The 21297-nt window shown below is 36.2% G+C and overlaps 1 protein-coding gene across 1 annotated transcript in view; it reads left to right on the top strand.

Annotated features, from left to right (window-relative positions):
- DTHD1 (death domain containing 1) overlaps positions 1-19830 on the top strand; it is a 45569-nt gene extending 25739 nt beyond the window's left edge. The window contains 12 exon segments of the mRNA XM_063158097.1: positions 8952-9553; positions 9609-9760; positions 10235-10546; positions 11196-11374; positions 12197-12438; positions 13256-13338; positions 13341-13416; positions 13977-14266; positions 14417-14453; positions 15491-15734; positions 18990-19047; positions 19541-19830. Coding sequence (XP_063014167.1) covers positions 8952-9553; positions 9609-9760; positions 10235-10546; positions 11196-11374; positions 12197-12438; positions 13256-13338; positions 13341-13416; positions 13977-14266; positions 14417-14453; positions 15491-15734; positions 18990-19047; positions 19541-19830 — 2565 coding nt within the window.
- Positions 19831-21297: the final 1467 nt, after the last annotated feature.

The raw sequence follows: 21297 nt of genomic DNA, 5'->3' as shown, positions 1-21297 counted from the left end.
CTTCTTTTGTCATTTTTCTTTATTGATGTCCACCTTTTCCTAGGTAAAACCTCGGAGAAACCTTTCTTCAATTCAGCCTCTAAGAGAAATTAAACACATAGCTACATAAAGAGTGTTGAAACAACAGACCATGTTCAGCAGGCAAACATGAATACACAGACAAAAATAGAAGCTTTTCTTTGCTGTTTCCTTTTTAAATAGCCCTTTCAAGTCACCTTCACAGGGGTTAGCTGCAGGAGCACAGAAATCAGATTAGGAAAAGCACCATTGCCAGACTCATCCTCCATATGACAAGGGTTAACAGGAGATCTTTCAAAGTCAGACAAGCCCACTAAGGGCAACCACAGGAGCACATGAGCTTTGAGAAACTAGCTTCCTCCATCCAGATATATGAAAGGTGCCTTCTTTTTTGAAGCCCATAGCTTTTTGTGCCTTTTTCCTTCCTACAGTCTTTTTATTTTAATCTCCTCTGATACATCAGGAGACTTTCTCATTATCTATTACCCTTCTTTTGATCCTATTAAGCTTCTGGCAGTGGTGATATCAAGAGACAGTAAGGTTCAGAGGTTAATTGTGTCTTGTATTTAAAAATTATTTCCCTTTTCCATTTTAACTGTGTTCATTTTTAAGTAATGCTAAAATAGAAAGTGAAGAAAATCTATAGCTCAGTTTAAGATAAAAATGAAAGAAGAGAGAGTTAAATTATGACACTCAAATAATTCTTTCCTGTAAGCCCTGAGGGAAACCTGATGTCACTGAGAACTTAATGTAAATTGCTGCTGTTAAGGTTAGATTAGCAAGAAAATTTAAAAAATAAGTCATTTAATCAGCTCCTCAGCTGGTGTGAATCAGTTCAGTTCTTTGGGAGGTTCTGAATATGAAGTGATTTATATCACCAGAAGATCATGCCCTTTGATCTTTAAATATCTAATAATTTTTATGAATCTCCTGCAGCCTTCTTTTTTAAATCATGGTGTACAGAACCAGAGCTTCTATTTCACCAGTGGCTTCACCTCCTGCTTCCTATGCCTCATCTTCTTGTTCATAAATCCCAGAATTAGATTCATTCCTCTTTTGCAGATACTTATTTAGTTTGTGATCTATTATAAGATCATCACCCAGTCAGTAACTCATCATGTTGTATTTTTAATGCTCCCTGCCTGCCTACAAACACACATCTACCCCCATGTATTGAGCACCTGAATTTAACTAAATTTCATCTCACTGATTTCAAATCACTCATGCAACTAATTAAGACAATTTTGAATTGTAATTTTGTCTCACCCTTTCATTTTTTTCCTCCAGGAACTGCCTCCTGCCAGCCAGAGACTGTCTTTTTTAGCTCCAAACTTCTTCTGCATCAAAATAATTTCATTCAAGCAATGTAACAAGCAGCACAACATTGGCTGGCACACTGCTATAGAGCCACCTTAAGACTTGCTACACCAAAGCTCAAACACAAAGATTGACTTTCCTCTTTCATAATATACATATCACTGCATTGAGTATAATAAAGCATATATATATAAAATATAAGGACCATCATCTGTGTATATAAAAAATGATGTTTTATTATTTAGCATGGTTGAATTGGATGATTTCAAATGTCTTCTACAATTAAATTAAAAATTAGCCCAGCTGAAACTAGCACGTTTACACAAATTTATTATTCTTCATATATTTTCCTGTCTTCTTATCAATATCACAGAATAAACTGAGTTGAAAGGGACCCACAGGGACCATCAAGTTGTACTCCTGGCCCTGCACAGCTCCATCCCCAGTAATCACTCCCCATGCCCAGGAGTATTCCCCAAGCTCCTCTTGAACTCGGTCAGGCTCAATGCTGTGACCACTTCTCTGGGGAGCCTGTTCAACTCCTAATAGCCTGTTTTCCTAATATTCTACCTGAACCCTGACACATCTTCAGGCCATTCCCTGGGGTCGTGCACTGTCACCACAGAGCAGACATCAGTGTCTGCCCCTGCTCTTCCCCTCAAGAGGAAGCTGTAACTGCACTGAGGTCCCCCCTCAGTCTCCTCTTCCTTCTCCAGGCTGACCAGACCAAGTGCCCTCAGCCACACCTCACACAGCTTCCCTCAAAGCCCTTCACCATCTTTGTTGCCCTCCTTTGGACACTCTGTAACAGTTTAATGTCTTTTTTGTATTGTGGTGCCCAAACCTGCCCCCAGGACTCGAGGTGGATATGCATTCTATGCGTCAGTGCTTGCTTATGCATAAGCCTGGGTTGATGTGAAGGATGCTTCCATATGGAGGAAGATTGTATTGCAGCTACTCTCCTCTTCTCTGAAAGAAACAGTTTTATGCCTTCCATTTGCTTTTGACAGCTAATGAGTCAAAAGAGAATCGCTCAAAGCTGCCTGACTTATGCTAAAAAAAACCTTAAAAAGAACTGAGTATACACAGATCTCAACTCTGCCTAAACACCTTCTACTTGTACAGGAAAAATGCAGAAATGGTTGACACACTCAGCGACAAAAGGTACAGTCTGTTTTCAGTGTCAGACAGCCAACACCAGGACTAATCTTGTGGACATATACTATGCAATGCAGGCAGCAATTATTTCTTTCAGAAGCACCCAAGGAACACAACTGCTATCCTGCTTTTCATCCTCTCTAAAACCATTGGCTGTGCTCACCTGCTGGGATTTATCTTACCTCATTTTCTCTTCAACACCCACTTGCAGAAGGAAACACAACCTATAGGTTTCTCTGTCAAGAACATATAGCTGATTCACCGTTTGACTCTCCACAGATGCAAACATGGCTTTCTGTAACATGTCACAGTGCTTGGCAGAAATTAGTTACTGTGCAAAGAGCAGCAAAACTTCTCCTGACCCTACAGAAGGTCTGACAATAATCCAGAGAGTAAAGTACTTCAAAGAAGCAGCTGGAGCACAACCTGTTTCTTTCATCAGAAACTTCAGTGCCCTATTCATAAGAATTCACCACTGATTAAGCTTTGACAAGTCAAAGGAGAAAACACACATAAAAAGCCATTTCCCATCAGGGCACACATTTAGGAACAGTATTTGCAGCCAAAGCTGATTGCCTGTTGACAAAATTACAAAACACATCTGGATTTTCCAAAATTAAGCCCATAATCTACTAAGTTCAGAGATGCAGTGCTGTGATGGATGAGTAATGGCAGCAAAGGTGTTCAAAGGAACCTGAAGCTGATCAAGGCTTGGTCCTGTACCTCAAAAAGGTTAACAGAAAATAACTCATGACCTTTGCAGGGCCTTAATAAAGGTTCCTTTTTTTGAAGGAGAGGTTATTTTCCCTTTTTCCCTAACACCAGAATCTGGTTGTAAATAAAGGAGGCATAGGAGTGGCAGGACTTCCTGTGCAGCTGCAGAGGTACCTCTGCTCTGTGATCAAAGTGTCCAAGTCCAGCTGTGATGCACTGGCATGGCTCCATGGACCTGCCTCCAGGCTGACAGTGGTGTGTGATAGGTCAGCATTGGAACTGTCTTTCATGAACATCAAGTGCCATTTTTATGGCTCAGAGTATTTCTTCTCATTATTAAAGTTAGAATCTCTCTGCCTAAAAATCACTCTTACTACATTGCTGTGCAGGGAAGTTCCTTCTCCATTTGCCCAGGAGAGGGGTTGCTACTGCTTGGTTGGCTGTTCTTACAGTAGCCAACACCAGCACTACTCATTTCCTTCCACTTTCCTCATCAAACTAATGCTTCTGAGTCTTTTTATGGTCATTTCCCAAGCTTTAGCAGCATTGCAATAGGACACAGTATCATCAAAGAGATAAAAAGCACATGGTAGTACAAACGGAAGGACCCCCCCCTTAATCCAAAGAATAAATATTTTCTGAGGAAAGCATCAATGTTTAAACAGAGAAAGTGCTTCAGTGACTGAGACACCACGCAAATCAGCTTTGCAATCTGACACCCTGTGTCAGATGCAAATTGATGCTAAATATCTGGTGGCAAAGAGCAAGAAACATGACAAGCTCTTTATTTGGGAACTTGAGCTACAGTAATTACCTGCCAGAGACACATTTTAAAAGTTTCACTGGCTGTGTTCAGCTGGAATCTTGCTGATTGTCCTTCCTTGTTGAATGTCCATAAGGTACATTTATTATTATTATTATTTTTACTGAGACACTTCAAGTTGGTTATTCATTTAGTTTTATAGTATTCTTTTGATGGCACAAGGTTCAAAAACATCTTTAAAACACCTTTTCCTATCATAATGACAATTTTATCACCAAAAGCTCACACAGCAAGGAAACAAAAAAAAAAAAAAAAAAGAAAGAAAAAAAAGGAGTTCACAAAGGCACTTAATTGCACCATGAAGCCACTTCTCCACATAGGGACCTCCACAGACACTAATTTGTACCAGTGCAAAGCATTTTTGTGATTTGTTTTGGCCACTACAGTCACAGGGATTCCAAGAAGTCTTTAGAAAGAAAGATTTTGACAGCTCTCTGTTTATCAGGAGGCATTCAGGAATTACAATCTCACCAGAAGAGGAAAGCTGGCAAAAAGCACCATTATTTCCCATCTACTGCAACACCTAGAACACCACAGGCATTTTTAAAAAGGAAGGCAATGTTTCAGAGGGAGGAAAAAAAAGATGCAACATTAAATACCCACCTTCTTAATAATAATTTGCATTTCAGCTTGCTGAAAAATTACTTGACTACTCTCATTCATGTGATTAGGGTAAATTATCAAATGCCACTTGTGATAGAGTTACTTCACTTGGTAATATACTTCAGATACTCATGTTTATTCAGAAGATCCTAGAGAGAAGTAAATTCAGGTTATCTTTAAGAGAGAAAAATACAGGAAGAATTCAAAAGAAAGATTCAACAGCCAATTGTCTACATCATCTGAAGAAATGTAATGCAGCCATCCAGCCCAGTTTCACAGCTGGAGAAGTGTTGGAACCCAGGACATCCCTCTGGATGTCTCCAGCCCCTGGCCAGGGGCTCAGAGACCTTGGCACAAAGTCAAAAGCACCTGTGGCTTTGATTTTAACCCATGGAGAAAATTACCAACTTTATGTGAAGACTTACAAACCACGAGAGTTTAACTGGAATGATAGTTAGTTTGTCACAAGGTGGAAAAGTAGAATTTTGAGCTTTTTAAAATGGGGGTTCAGAAGCCAAGATGGAGGGATTTGGGCGTGCCTTGTCCTTCGTCTTTCTTCTTCTTAGCCTCCATCTTCTGGGTGATGCTGGCACTTTTGGATTGGTTTAGGGTAGAAACAGACTGTCTAACATAGGTGATAGGTATTGGAAAATTACTGTAAATAATGTACACATCGATTTTAGTATAAAAAGATAACACCACCCCACGGGCGGTCAGTGTGCCACGGACTGACTTGCGGGACAGACCTCAGCAGGTCAGAAAACGAATGTTACAGATAACAGAAAATAAACAGCCTTGAAAACCATAAACAGCCTTGAAAACCACAGCCGAAGAATCCTGATTCCTTCGATCTCAGGGCTGGGAAAATGAGACTTTCCAACACCTCGGGGTCATCTGCACCACAGAGACTCTGAGAGGGAAGCAGCCCTGCAGACGCTGAACTGGGCATTCGCAGCTCCTGCCACGCTGTCTCTGCTGCCGTGTCCCTTTCCCCACCTGCTGGTCGCGCTGGAAAGCAGCACAGCACCAGCGGGCTCTGAACCACGAAAATATCCAACTCAAGTGACCCTGTCCTCACGCCCAGCTACTTCCACGGGCCACTAATAAAATTGTTCTGCTATTATTTTACTGTTAAAATTGAGATTAGAATCCCTGAGGAGACATCAGAGTTTAAAAAAAAAAAAAAAAAAAAGTGCAAAATTCTGATCAAGCTTTTCAGAGAAGTAAAGAATCCTTTCAGTTGAAAGCATTTCCCATCTGCTTCGATTCCAAATACAAGAAGGAATATGGCTGCTGGGCTAAACTATGTAATTCTATTCACAGCACTTTCAGATCACAGCTAACAGGTGATGTGTTCACTATGGGATTTAAAGTCGCTGAAATAATCTAACAAAACAAACATTAAATAAAAACATAACAAAATGCCAAATAAATACACAAACAAAAACCAAAAAACACATCTAAAAGTACTATGTCTATGTTGGGATCCATAAAATTAGAGGGTTTGGAGAAAATGGTAAAAAAGACAGGCCTCAGACAGCAGATTTGTGAACATTGCTAATGCAGCATTAAAGTTTTCTAAGCTGTAGAGCAGAAGTGAGAAATAGAACAATAAGCCACTGTGATTTGCCCTTTTAGGTTGCAACAAGTTTATTTAATGTATATCTTTAGAAGGTTAGTATGAATGCATCTCTGTGCTCTGTCTCTCATAAACGAGCCATTGTGTTAGAAAAGAAGTCCCTATTGTGTTAACTACAGAAAGGTGTGTTTCATATGATTAGATAGAATTATTGTCAATATGTTTTGCACTATGTGTGATTAGCTGAAACCTAAGCTGAGATGGCTTTATGCTACCCTGTAACGTGACGCTTCCTTGGCATTCCATTTGAATCAGAGAGCTGTGAACATACTGTCTCCATTGTCCTAACAATGTACTGAGACAGATTTTTGAAATAAACAGCTCACGGCACTGATTCAGGTGTCGCGTACGGTTCACGGCAGTATATAGTGTGCTGACGGCAACGCTGCAATGGAGATGCCATTACAGGAAATGCAATTGGAGGAGAAAAAAAGAAAATTGAGGAAATTTGGGGAAATTAGTGACTATAAGAAAATGGCCTGGGATTATATCAAGAAGGAAGACACAATCAAGAGAGAAAGAGATGAGGGAAATAGCATGGACACATAAAAAAAAACACAAAGAAAAGAAAAAACTCTTCCCCTAAGACAAAGCCATCAAAATCCAGGCAGGAAATACACCATCAAACGCAGGCACATGCAGCAAAGCCTGCCAAAATTGATCCCCACTGAAGGCCAAAAAAGAAAAGAAGGACTTACAAACAAGCTTGAATGGAGATACCATCAAAGGAATTCCAATTGGAGAAGAAAAAAAGAAAATTTCAGAAATTTCGTTGTTGGAGAATTTTGCTCAGAAATGGCTTAAAAGGCAGTTGTGAGGACCAAATTCTCACAGCCTGTTTCTGTAAACAGCTAAGTTCTCAAGCCTGTCTTCAATAACATGGAGGCCTTGAGAACTTTCACAACAGGGTGAGAAAATAAATCTTGGATTCAATGACAAACCACAGGTATTGAAAACAAAGGGAGGGGTTAGTGTTTGCTCTGTAGCCTATCGTGAGCTCAAGTTTTGCTATATGTATTATCTTAATTAACACTGTTATAAAAACGTGCCTTTTGGATCAATAAATCTGGAGTTCAATGCTGATCAACAAGGATGGATCGTCTCCCTTCGCTTTCAACATTTCGTGATAACAAGAAAATGACAGGGATTATATCAGGTGCAGTGCAAAAGATCAAACTACACCAAAACTAAGCTCACAGATGTTGCAAAAGCAGGGGAAAAAGTCAATGAAAAAAACCAACATTTTTTCATTAGGGGAAATTAGCAGGGACAAGGCATGGATACATAAAAAAAAAAAAAAGAAGAAATCTTTCCCAAAGTCAAAGCCATCAAAAGGCATGGCGTGCCATCAAGGGCAGGGACATGCACCAAAGATTCCTCTATTGGTCCCCATTGAAATCGCAAGTTTCCTTTTCCCTTCCCCCAAGTTTAATAAGAAAAGTCTATTCTGACCTCTATTTTTTGTATGTTTAAATTAACCAGATGTCAATAGAGATGAGAGACGTATAATTGATATATGATGGCATTCCCAATAGAATTATTTTCCAAGCTGAAAACCTTGTGGTATTAGTTACCTGATGTGATGTTGTTAAAAAAGTGAATGTTAAGTGAAAGGCTTCCTGTAAGACTTGCATCAGCCCTTTCTGTTTTTCTTTTCTTGTATCTGTACATTGGAGGTGGAAGCCCACCATACTGTACCCGATGTCTATTGTCTTATCTGTATTGACTTTCATGAGATTTAACCTGCAAAACAGAATTTTCCAGGATCTCATACAGCACAGAAATAAAATTTTCCATGGTTTCCAATATATCTAACTAATCAAGATACCTCTACAGTTATAGGGGCTGACAGCATATAATGCTGGAAGAGCTCTAAGTAATACATTTTAAATCCTTTGAGAGAATATCTGGAATAATTTCTAAGAAAAGGTTCAAGATAAAAAATATAATCAAAGAATATATAAGTTAAAATCGTACATGAATGGCACATAGTGGTTGTGTGCTTTTTATGCACTCTTCTTCACAAAGGGGTTTTAATTACATGCAAGGGCAATCTTCACCATTCCTGTAACTGGATATTACAAATTTCTGAGCTTGTATTATATGTGAGCTGGTGGTTTTGTGCTGTCATCTCTTCTTCATAGCAAAATTCAGAGCTTCTAAGGTCTGAATTTAAAATTAGGTCCATGTATAACAGCCTTGCTAGAGATCTATGCATTAGAATCTTACATGATTCAATTTTAGGAAATATAACATTTAATTTTAAAGATCTTCCCAAATTGATTTGACTATATTTTATCAATAACATGCTTTGGATTGATTGTCATTAAGAATTTAGCTAGAGTCTCATCATTAGAAAAGTGTTCATTAGAGTTGCCAGAGTAAAATTTTGACAAATACACACACAATTGTTCTTAGACAAGTACAAAAATGTACTTGTCTCTATTCAGTTCCTTAGAAATTGACTTCACCTGAATAGCAATATATGCAAAAATATTAAATGGAAGCCAGGAAATAGAGTGTGCTTCATGTTTTGGATGGTACTATGCGATTATATGGAATTCAATAAATATGTGTATAATAGTTTTCACATTTTTGTCTAGATTTCATAGCAAAATGCAATTGTTTTTTGGGTTTTTTTTTTTCCCAAAAATACAATGGAATTATAATTATCTGCAGAAAGTGAAAGAGTATTTGACAAATACAATCTCACACCTTCAAGCGGCAGAAAATAAATTTTATGCTGCAAGCTGCAGACAAGATGGTGATTCTCAGAACCAGACTGGTGAAAATCTTTGTGGAGAAACAGATGTGCGTTGTTCGAAAGGAGAAGCAACAGACTCTGTGCAAGCATCTTCCAGTTCCAGACAGCAATTCCAAAGAAAGCCCTTTCTGAACAAGACAGAAAGTCAAAATGTCAATCAAACCCACACAGGTGAAATTAAAACTGTGGGGACAATTGTATCCTTAGCTGAAAACAAATCTGCTCAAGAACAAGACACCAGCAGAGAGTCTCCAATGAAAAAGGAAGATGGTGAACACCAACTAGTGATTGTCTCTTTTACAGAGAAAAAAGAGTGCAGTGGAAAACTTCATGGAGGTAGCTCTGTTGCTGAAAAGCCTCCAGACCTGGCTTTTCAGGATGCTCTCACAAGCAATGAGGAAGACATTCTGTCTGGGACATTGAAGGACATTTATGACAGAAGCACCACGAATTCTTTTCAACAGAAGAAAAAGGAAGTAGTCAGGGACAATTTAAAAGGGCTAGAAAGTGAAGACCACAAATTGACAGAGAAAATGGAAGACAGTAAAATAAATTTTAAAAAAGGAGATTTTTAGAAATTACCTAAGTACCTTCACATCTTCAGCACAAACTTATGATCTTCCAGATGTGAATCCTTCTGTGAGTGATTCAGAAGAAGTACAAAAATCTAGATATTGGATGAACAAAGAGTAAGCACATACTCTTCCTTTTATAAGGAACACATGTACATAATTATTGATTATTAATTTATAAACATGTGTGGGTGCAGAAACTCAATATACATGTACTGAACAGATGCTGGTTGTACACATAACAGCAGTTTACAATTTGAACATGTGCAATGAAGATCTTTCCCTTTGGTCTAAAGTAAACCCTAAGTTTCTATTTGGATAATTTTTTTTATGCCAGAGAGGGACTGAGTCACAGCCAGTAAAGTCAATAATCCTCAAATTGTGGGAAATAAGTAGGAAAAGACCACAATTCATCAGTTTTACAGTAATTTATAAGCTGTTCTAAAACAGACTAAGCATAAACTTTTTCATTATTTTCTCATTTATTCTTAAAAATATTTTTTCTGAATTGTCTTCTTATGCTTCATTATAGCACATCATTACATTGAAATATTTAATTAAAAATACAAAATGCTACCCCACTCAAAATAAAAACAATTTTATAATATATTTCTAGTCAAAGAGAGTGGGAAAAAAACCCTAGGAAATAGTTTGTTTTATTAAAGCCCCTGCAATTGTTCTGGAGAATCTGAAGTGTAATACACTCAATGACACTAGTTCCTTGGTGGTGGATGATTCTGAGGAGCTGGTCAGCAATGTCATCAGTATGGAATGTTATGATTATGAAAAACCAATTTTCCCTATTAACATTGCAATCCCATTTACATCATGCTTCAGAGGAAATTATCAGGAGATTATGGTGAAGGTGACTGATACCAACTTGCAGTCAAACTACTTAACTCCTATTTCTTTACAAGGATCCTAAGGAAACCATAAGGTAACTCTCATCGAAGGATTCCAAAAGCAGAGTTTGAGCTACCCAGTTAAGTCTCTGGAGTTTTTCAAGTAAAGTTGTCATTATTAAATCATATTGCCCACTATGTGTGATTAAACAGAACTTTCTACTTTCTCAAGCACTAATTCTATTTGAAAACCAGTATTTACTAACATTCTTTTTTTCACTTACAATGTTAAGGAAATGCTTGATCCCACAATACTAATGGTTGAGTAATGTTTCATGATTATTGTAACTAAGAGCAATGCATTGCATTATTTGATAAAAGCAAATAAATAAAATTTAGGAGGAATTACTGTGCTTTTAGATCACAACAAAATAACATAATTCCGTGAGTATAAATAAGTACAAACTATGTCAAATGAACAGTTTTTAAATGCAGAAGTGTTGTATTGGACCAGACTAATCACCCAATTTATAATTTGATTTCATTTCACTGAAATCATACACTGGAATATGAATAACATCACATGATGACTAGAGATCACAAGGTACTTGGGCATGCAGGTGGCAATAATAGTCAATTTATTTTCATTTCATACTTGGCTCTGTGGAGAATGTTACCTTCTCAAACTGTGAAACACAGCTTCCTTTCCCTCCAATACTCTAACCTCACATTCTCTTTAATCAAAAAAGCTTTGCAGAAGTAAAAATTTATCATCTGGGTGTTTTTTCTTTGTTGTCATGCTTAAAGAAGGAAACATTTACTGTTCCAAAGGTAGGACTCTTACAAAAGCTGAACGTGGATTCTCAAATCTCTTTCTGTTACCATTCAGAAACATTCAATTCTCTGGCACCTAGGCAGTTAAAGGTAAGCTTGAAATAGGTGATACTTGTTCCATAAGCCTGTTATCTGATCAGTTCTGAAGTGAGTATGCTAATAATCCTAAAGTGCAATCTCTTCCAATATCAGAAGTCTACAAAAAGTGGTTGCAGCTTCACACCCTGTACATGCAGATTTCCTGTCAGCTTTGTTAAAATCACATATCTTTAGCTAAAAAAAAGATCTATCTTCCCTTGTTTGATATAGTTCAGAAAATATAGTAATTTTCAATGAAGATGTGTCAACTCAAAACTTTAATTGCTTGGTGCAGTGATCAAGTTAATTTCTCTCACCTGACTCATTTCTCTCACCAGTTCTCTCCTTGGTGCCAGCAAGTGCAACAAAAGGTTTTTATCATATATTAGTGTTAGGCTGAGTATAGTCTCAAATTGTGTTTCAGTTGTGTTTCTCCCTTTCCCCATTAAGATGTTAATTTGGAAGTATTGAGAAATTAAAATTATGAAAAAATACAGATTAGAAAAATCTCAGAAATTTTTCAAAATCTGAGGAAGGTCATGAGTTTCAAAACTCAAACTCAAATCAGGAACAAAATTATATAAATATTTTAGGCAATAGAAGTTCCAAGTTTTGATGACTTTCAAGCATTTTTCTGAGCTTTGTATAAAGTGCTGTTATTTGGGTAAGGTTGTTCTTGGGTTAAAAAGAGGAGTCTGATTCTTCTGTGATAGCCTAGCCAACTCCAAAAGATAAACCAATTTTGTAAAACGAATTTTTGTGAAAAAATCCAGGCATGTAGTAGAAGAGGGGTTTTTATTGCAAGCTGATTACACAATTTCTTTCTACACTTAGATTCAGCCAATTGAGCCATCAATTTCAGCACTGAAAGCAAGACATTATATGTATCACTCAGTGATATCTATGAGTGCACTGGTTCATGTCCAGCATCCTTCATCCCAACCTTTTAACAGCTCAGTCACTACTACTCTACCCTGTTCTCCCATCCCAGACAAATAAAGGCAAGGAGTTGAGACAGAAGATGCAAGAGCCCTTAGTACTACAGTAAAGAGGGTTGCTGCAGCATACCATCCTCAGTAATACCCTCACTTCAAATTCACCATTTTTTAAAACATCGAAATCAATGAATTTTAACAGATTTTGATTCATGACTTCTTGTATTAAAATGATGTTTGTTCTTTTATATAGACTGCAATACCTATGGGCTTTGTTAGAAACACTAGAGCAAGCTCTCAAAATTTTCATGCTATAGTTTCACCAGAAAAAATAATACAGTATTTGATGTTCATTCTTTAAATATGGTGACCACTACATTTCTAGCAGGAGTCAGAATGAAGACTGCATGAAGTTTTTTCGCCAATAAGTATTCAGACATGTTCACCAAAGTCAAAAATTGAACACAAAGAATAGACATGACTTAGATCTGCTGTGCTCACACCAAGTTGATTTGAGTCTGACCATTGAATTTTTTCATCTCTACTTCTACATGTTTCTATGGTTGCCTGAATCAACATGCATGGCACAAGGGTTTATAGTAGGTCAATTTTATGCACTAGATAAAAGTCCAAATTTTTCAAAAGTATGCAGTAAAATATTTCTAAAACTTTTTGGCATGTCTTAAAAAAGCATTTAAACATGGGGACTCCTGGAAAAAAAAAAAAAAAGATGATTTCTATGTTTCAGCAGTTTCTGGAGAATTGAAGAAAAAACCTCTAAATAATTTTATCATTCACATACTCTGAATTATCTCTCCAGACACAGATTTTAAGCAAGGTGAATAAACCAGAAAAAGTCATCAAGGACAGCAGAGGGGAAAACAGCTACAAACACAAGCTTACTCTTTCTGCATAACTATTTTTATGTTATTTTTCCTATAATTATTTGGCTTTCCAGGGCTGTGAGCACTTCTGTGAGAAAAAGTGTGGACAATCTCAGTGATAATTTGAAATTATTAGGTCGTAGAAATGAAGAGGGGTGGAGGTGTTTGATGATGTTATTATCCAGAATGCACAGAACGGGCTTGTATCTTTTGAACAAAATGAGCATTTAGAAAGGTAATATAGGAATAATTTAACAAAATTTTATTCACCGAAATATTTAATTCTGTGTTTACAAATAAGTGGAAATTAGTAGTGTCGAGAAACTATCAATTTTTAACCATTAACTTGCTCCTAGATTTGTTGCTCACAATTACAAAAAAACCCCTTTTTCATTTATAGAATGTACACAATGTAGTACATAGAACCTTGAGAAAGGAAATGCAACTATCAGTCTTAACTGGCAACTGTGATTTAGCTCTCTAACTAAAAAGGCATATTTTTTTTAATTCCTATTATGAAATATTATCTTCCTTTCATGTAAAATTCACGTGTATTTGAAATCATATCTACATAGTCAACATACTTTACACTACAAACACAAGCAAATTTCCACTTTTTCATATGTTGGAAACAAGGATGGAAAGGAGGTAGCAAAAGTTTCCTTGGAGACTGAGCCCCATATTATTTTTGAGAAAAAATTATTAGCAGTTGATAAATTATTTTAAGTAAAGCATTTAATTTTCTTTTCTTTCCTTTTTTTTTTTTTTTTTTTTTTTTTTTTAACCTTACTACAGCTTTGTGGTCATTTGCCTTGCATTCCTTTTGGAAAACAGGTATCTTCTCCTCTTTGCTCAGGCTCTGGAAGAAGCTCTCCGTAGCACCACGGCTAATGTGATGCTGTATCAGAAAAGAGAAAACCCCTATAAAATAGTAGTTTTGCTGTCTGCATCCAGAGAATTAACCAATGAACTTCAAAATCTCTATGAGGAAGGTTATATTGGTCCTCCAGAACCTACACAGCACTTCCCATTAAGACAAGGAGAGCAGATTCATGTTAGATTTGGAGGAAATATTTCTGCTTCAGGTAAGGCAGATAATTCATGCAAGTGTATGGGCATTATCAATTACCTCAGCTATTAAAAAGGCTGTATGGGAACACAGGCAGACTGAGGTTACTCACAGTACATTTGGTGTGTAATGTTAGTTTATTTCAGTGTTCTGTTTCTTGTCAAAGAAAGGAATGTGGAGCTTAATGGGAAACTGCTCCAACTGTAAAAATGTACAATCTGAACGAGCTCCTGAGCAATGTGCTCCAGGTGACCCTCCTTTGAGCAGGGGAGTGGACAAGATGATCTCTTAAACCCTTGTGAATTCTGTGAAACCTGGTTCCTCAGAAACACATGCTATTTTAAGAATTATTTTAAAAGGACAGGTTTCTGTCTGCTGCTTTGTCCAAGTAAATTCACTTAGACTGAGGAAGAAACCAAGGCAAAATAGTGCCTGTTGTGAGTTGCACTGTGAATTGAGGTGATGAGAGAGAAAGTTATGCCATTTCTGTTAACAGCCTAGAAAATTCCATGTAGTGGTTGCCACCATTCAGAGACTTGCTTATAGGGAAAAGGGAGAAGAACCTCTGAAAGGTTTTCACCCTAAATTGCATATAGTCCCTTCTGTCTGTCTTAGATTGAACATATAAATATATATTTGGCCCTCTGAACATTTTGTACATAAACTCTCCCATTGAAAACTGAATGTACTCTAAAGAAAGGGATATTCTTCAAAGAGAGAAGTCTCCAGCCCATGAGAAATGTCTGCTTTTATACACAAAGGACAGTGTCTGTAGATGTATCAAATAAATGGATTTAGAAAGCCTAAAAATGCATCTACCCCTCTGCTGTGCCATTCATTATTTTGTTACACATAGCTATCCATCCTGAATAACCAGAAAGCATATACTTTTAATGTCATTCACAACACCCCTTTATTTTCATTCTTCTTTATGTTAAGTACCTACCTCCTTTTCTGTTCCTTGATTTTCAACTTGCAGCACTGCCTTCACCACTTATACTTGAAGTCAACTATTAAACAACTATTAAAGGGCTAAGAAAGCTAGCTACAAAGATAAGCCTACTACTGAAGCAGGCTGAACTCAGATGTTCAATAAAGTAATAGGAATGATAAAGAACAATCAACAAACAACCAAATGTTATATGATTACCTTTACTTAACTCATGCTAATGAATTATTTTAGATGCCATGCATCTAAATTCAGGATAATTTTTTTTTTTATTTATTATATGGACTGCAGGGAATGGAGAAGCTTCAGGAAAGTCTACAGACTGATTTTTCATTCACAAAGACAACCAAGGCTGGAGCTCCAAATTAGAGAAGGGGATGAATTTGGTAACCACAGTTCACCTCATTACAAAGGAACAGCAGTGTTTTATAAAATTACCAGAGAGATGATACCAAAGAAATGGGAACAAACCTTACCATATGATGAATATCAACACCAGTCTCCACTGTGCAAATTAGCATTAACATTGCCAAAGGTGTGATTCTCACCTGATAATATTAGAGACATTTCCATTTCCTCCTTACCTTACATTTATTAGAAAAAGGATCTTGGCATGATTTTTGATTTAAAGATAAACACAGAAGTCACTGATAGACTTCTGGTGCGTCATCAATGTACAAACATTCTCAGAATTTCTATTAGCTGTGGGGAAGGACCCACACACAAGTATAAGTATAGAAAAAATTCTAGCAGAAATTTTTCACCCAACTATCTCCCCAGCTGGAAGGGAGAAATTATTATAGCACTGTGAAATTATTACTGGAGTTTCAGATGTATCATTCTTGTTTCATTGTCTTGGGAGCACAGAATTGCAAATTATAGGATTTTGTGTAACCTGTCTTCCATTCATCACCTGATTATTCCATTATTCCTGATTGGCCTCTGCAGTACAGTCATGTGGGCAATTATCCCCATCTCTGGTGAAAGCTCATGCCACATAAAATAATCTTTAATATTCCCGCAATGAAATCTCATTGTAAACTTTTCAAAGAGCCTATGTACCAACACACTATGTTGCACAAAATGCTGCCACTAAAATACTACTATCAAAGTTGCATACATTTTGATATCAAAATATCTACAGAAACACTTGGTCTAAATCTCTGGTGATAAATAGTAGCATGTTTCTCTTTTTGAATTTGTCTTTACATATTTTTCAATTTATTGTTTTTCCAGATGATAGTTAAAATAATCTGGAATGTCTGATTTTGGTTGTGACAGAGACAGATGAGCCTTTTTAAGGTGACCATTCTGACTACTACATTTCCACTCATTTCTGTAAAATTCTAATCTAAATTTCTTTTGTAAAGAAGGCAGTAACTGTACAATCATAACCCATTTTCTATATGTATATGCCTTCATTATCCACTTACAAATATATTGCTGACAGTGGTCAAAATACTGTTGGTTTACTTTGTATGCAAACATTCATATCAGTTTTTACTTTAAACATATTTCTACAGAAGTAACCTGATTTTCACTAATAATTCCTATTAATGGTGCTTTTCTTTCCTCAGCAATAGAAAACACCTGCTCCTCTAACCTATTTTGTTCAACACAAGTCAGATAGAGGGCATTAAGTTTTGATGTCAAGTATGTGCGTTCATATTTACTGATTTTGAATATTTTGTATTTATGTGACACAGTGGGCTAAGGAGGTAAAAGATTAATTTCTCCTTTTCTGTCTGTCCTGTTTAATATGCTGCTAGAGTCTGGTCATGTCTGAGAGGTCCATTTGACAGAGCACATCAATGTTACTGGCTGGGAATTCTTTGCAAAAATAGATTGCTGTAATACATATAGACATTATGAAATTACTATTCTGCTGAAGTTTTATGTCTAATGAATGTCTAATAGCAGAATAGCATGTTATTCCCTGCTTTAGAAAGGCAGTTGCATGGCTAATTGAAGGGCCTTCCAGGCTAGAAAACTGCTTTGACTGCTAAGAGTATTTTGCTTAATCTGTCGACCAGAACAGCAGGACCACATGCCAGTGCAGCTGAACTATGGGTGAATTTAGCACTTCACCACAGACACCTAATCTTTAAAGGCAATTTGCTGGTTTAGATCTAATGCATTGTATATTATTACACCGTTTTTAGACAATACTGATTTTCAATTCTCATAATTTTTAGTACAATTTTAACATTAAGTAGCATGAAGTGGTTCACATTAAAGTCAATGCATGGGTAATTGAGTTCATCTACAATAACTGTGAAAATCTAACACAGACCTTTGAGGTGGTAAATTCTCATTAGTGAATGAAAAAATTTTAAGTACAAATGCATCATTAGACGAAGAGAAAGCTGTCTTGGAAGAAAAGCAACGCCCCCTTCTGGAAGAGCTTTTATATTCCCTTTATTCTGAAAGCTTTTTAGTCACGTCATTCTATCTTCACACTGGGGCACATGCAATGACAGAATTGCTGTAGAATCATGCAAAAACGAGGTGGATTCAGATCATAGAATCATGGAATAACTTGGGTTGGAAGGGTCCTTTACAGGTCTCCTAGTCCAAGCCCCAAGGTCTCCAGAGCAGTACAGCACAGGATGGTTTTGCACTGCCAGGCACTGCGCGATGTGTGCATCCTGTGTGCACTGAAATCACCTCCCAGGATGACTGTGTACAGGCCTGATGAAAAGCTGTTTAATTCACAATAGATAATGGTTATGCATATATTGACCTTATGGCTGGGCAGGTCAGTACATTCGAGACACTCCAAATATTGAACAATATTTAAAGCCTGTGTTATTGAAGTGATTAAGATAAGCTCCATAATGCTCAGTATATCAGAAAGAAAACAATAACTTTTCCAGTCCGAATTTCATGTTCTTAATTCCCAAATGAAAAACAGAAGATCAGTGAATAAAAGTCAGGAAAATTTCCTTGGGAGAGCTGTGACTAAACATCCAATTAATACAACTGAATCAAAAGTAACACGGGCACTGAAAGAGGATAATTTCATTTTCAAACAAAAAAATCTGAATTTCACTTCATACAAACTAATCTCTCTTTGTGCTCAGTGCTTTTGAAAGTAATTTCTTGTTCTATATGGAGTAGGAAACTAAAGCCCAGAAGACTTTCATCTTTCTCAGCCAGAGGTAAAACAAGACGAAGTATTTTTTCTTTCTCTCCAGTGTTTAGAGAAGAAAGAGCAAAAACTCTCTACTTTCTCATGGAACTTATCTTTTGAATTTTGATGATTTTTCATGATGATTTATTAAAAAATGAACTATGTAAAATGAATAACTATAGCTACAAATACAATATGGTTACCTGACCTCACAACTACTGCATAACTAGAAATTGTTCTTTTCCTTGAAAGGAAGAAAAAGCTAATGCAGTATTCAAAATCAGAATCTGTAACATCTAGGAAGGTTCTATACAGATTTTCTATACAGCCAGTTTATATATATCACTTATGGCATAATGCTATTAGTCAAATATTTTTAAAGTTGCATGAAGGATGAACTTTTTATAAGAGATAATAAACACCCACTTGATAGATGAAAATTTTCTTAATTTCTTTATTTTAATAGCTATATACTGTTTTATACCTGTTGATGGTGTTAATTGTTTTTAATAATACAAAAATATTCTATGTAAGTAGAAAAAATTTAAAATGCTTAGAGTTAAACCCCTCAGATTTTACTGCAATCCACTCCCAAATCATATGCCTCACCTCTTATTCATCATCATTTCTCTTTCCTCAATACATTTTCTTTAAAAGCGTGAAAAATTGATCCACTGTCCACAAAGAACAAAAAGATTTTTTTCTGATTCATCAGGTAAGAAAACAACCATTAAATTATATCAATATAAAAAAGACCTATGATTGCTTGAAATAGTTACTATGTTAAGAGGTAGTCAAAGGGAAAGAGATCTGTTTACCAGGAAATGTAACAGCTCTTGCTGTGGCAGGATGCTTGAACAGCATATAGTTTTGTGTATAAGGAAATCCAGTTTGTACTGGAAAGCTCCAGGGTAATTGATGAATCAGTTGCAGTAAATACTGAAACTCTTTTATTTCATTGCTAACTTTCCCCATTCAGTTCCACCATTATAGATCATTGCTGAATCTGCTCTTGACTAAATTCAATTCATACTGCAGATCAGTTACCAAAAATAACTGGAAATGAAATGAGATGATGTTTCCACCAAAGTATAAAACACTCCCTATTTAGCTGGGGAGTTTAGCCACCAAGGCTCCAGCTTTAAAAAGGTTTTCAAAAAAAAAAAAAAGGAAGATTTATTCTTACTTCACTAATTTTTGCCCTTCAGAGGCCCTATGGGACAAGTTGCTGTTCTGGCTTGCACAAGAGCTTGCAGAAGACAATATATCATTGTTTGCTTTATGTTTACCTTTTCGACGGAGCATGTTTCAGCTTGTTAGGCTGAAGGGCCCTGATAATTTAACACACCAGATGTATGAGCTGCTTTTCTGCTGCAAAAAGACCCTTCCAAAGTCAGCTGATAAACAGCAGATCTTGTCTCAGTATTTGCAGAAGAGTGGCAGAAGTGATCTTTCAGAAGAACTTCATTTAAAGTGGCAAAATAAGGTGTTCACCTGAGAGAATCAGTGGCAACTCACAGCCCAATTTATCTTCTTTCTTGTTAAGTGTATGAATATTTCCATATTTCTGGATGAACAAGTGACAGGGATATCAGTCAGGAGAAGACTGTTTGTTACTTTGCGACCTCTTTAATAAGCAAAGTATAATAGCCATGTCCTTGTTTGATAAAAGTGAACATTTCTTATATGGAAAAGTCAGATATTGAATATATAGGTATGAATAATTACAGACTGATCTGCATAGATTTCTGAGGACTTTAACTGTTTGCCCATGCCATACACAGTCAACACAATGTTTCTACATATCTTAAACATTAGAAAATATTCATTATATCAAAGTCATATGAATCATTCTATAATATATGTATTGCTCTATATACAGTTTTAGTAACTACCAAATTCTTCAGATTATAGCCTAATGTACAGGCAGAGGTAACTTCTTCTTACTTTCAGATTTGTAAATTAATTCTGCTTTTATATTAATTAATTCTGCTTTTATATTCCCCACAAATATTTTTCATCCTTGTGAATTGCATACAAGATTTCAGTGTAAACTCATGTGAATATGTAATCTCTTTCCTGAATTTAGGAGATTTGTTGCCTCACTTGAAACTCATTTAAATGCAGTTTTTTAAGTTACCATCAAATATGGGAAAAGAACTATTTCTTCATACAAATTCTAAGATGTATGGCTTTGACAATTTGTTTCTTGTACTAAGTTCTTGAATTGAAGGTACAGATAGTTAACCACAAGTATTTGTGCCATTCCTTATTCATGTTTTCAATCTCTAAAAACTCCAAAATGCTTAGTAGGACTAACCAGATTTTTAAGTCAGAGTATGAGTAAAGCTGGCATTCTCTAATGGTGTTTCTACTAAAATAATATTTAATTTACCATCTTCTGTTATTTACTTCTATATTGCAAACCTCACAAAACACACCAAACATTTACCTAAACACTAAAGTGATTTCTGTTAAAGGCAAAAAGTAGCTGGCAAGAGTCAGTGAAAAACACTTCTGAGCTCCTTGGTACTTACTCATATTGTGATTACACAGGCTGTCACATCTGTGTGACTTTCCTACTGCTTCAGAAATGGGCAACAGATGCCTCTTTCTTCAAGTCCACCTGTGCACAATTAATTACTGTTATTCTTCCTCAATGCACTAATTATTTTCCTTTTTCACCTCCCCTTGAATCATTTAATACAAAATATAAATATTAATCATTAACATTATTGATCTAAATTATATTCATTTTATGCTATTTAGAAAACCTGTATATCTGGCTGGCAAATCTTAATTGTAATACACAGTCCATGTATTTTATTTATAGAGGTCATATATTTGCAACATTTACAAATTGCTACTGTAAATGAGAAAACTGCATAGTAAAAGAAAAGCTAAATAGGAATAGTATTAATTGTTTTTATTCATTTAGTCACTAAGATCTCATGTTATTTTCAGT

Source organism: Melospiza melodia, chromosome 5, assembly GCF_035770615.1.
Source record: "Melospiza melodia melodia isolate bMelMel2 chromosome 5, bMelMel2.pri, whole genome shotgun sequence".
Lineage (NCBI taxonomy): Eukaryota > Metazoa > Chordata > Aves > Passeriformes > Passerellidae > Melospiza > Melospiza melodia.
The sequence above is the reverse complement of the archived record's forward strand: the minus strand, read 5'-3'. Positions and strand labels throughout refer to the sequence as shown.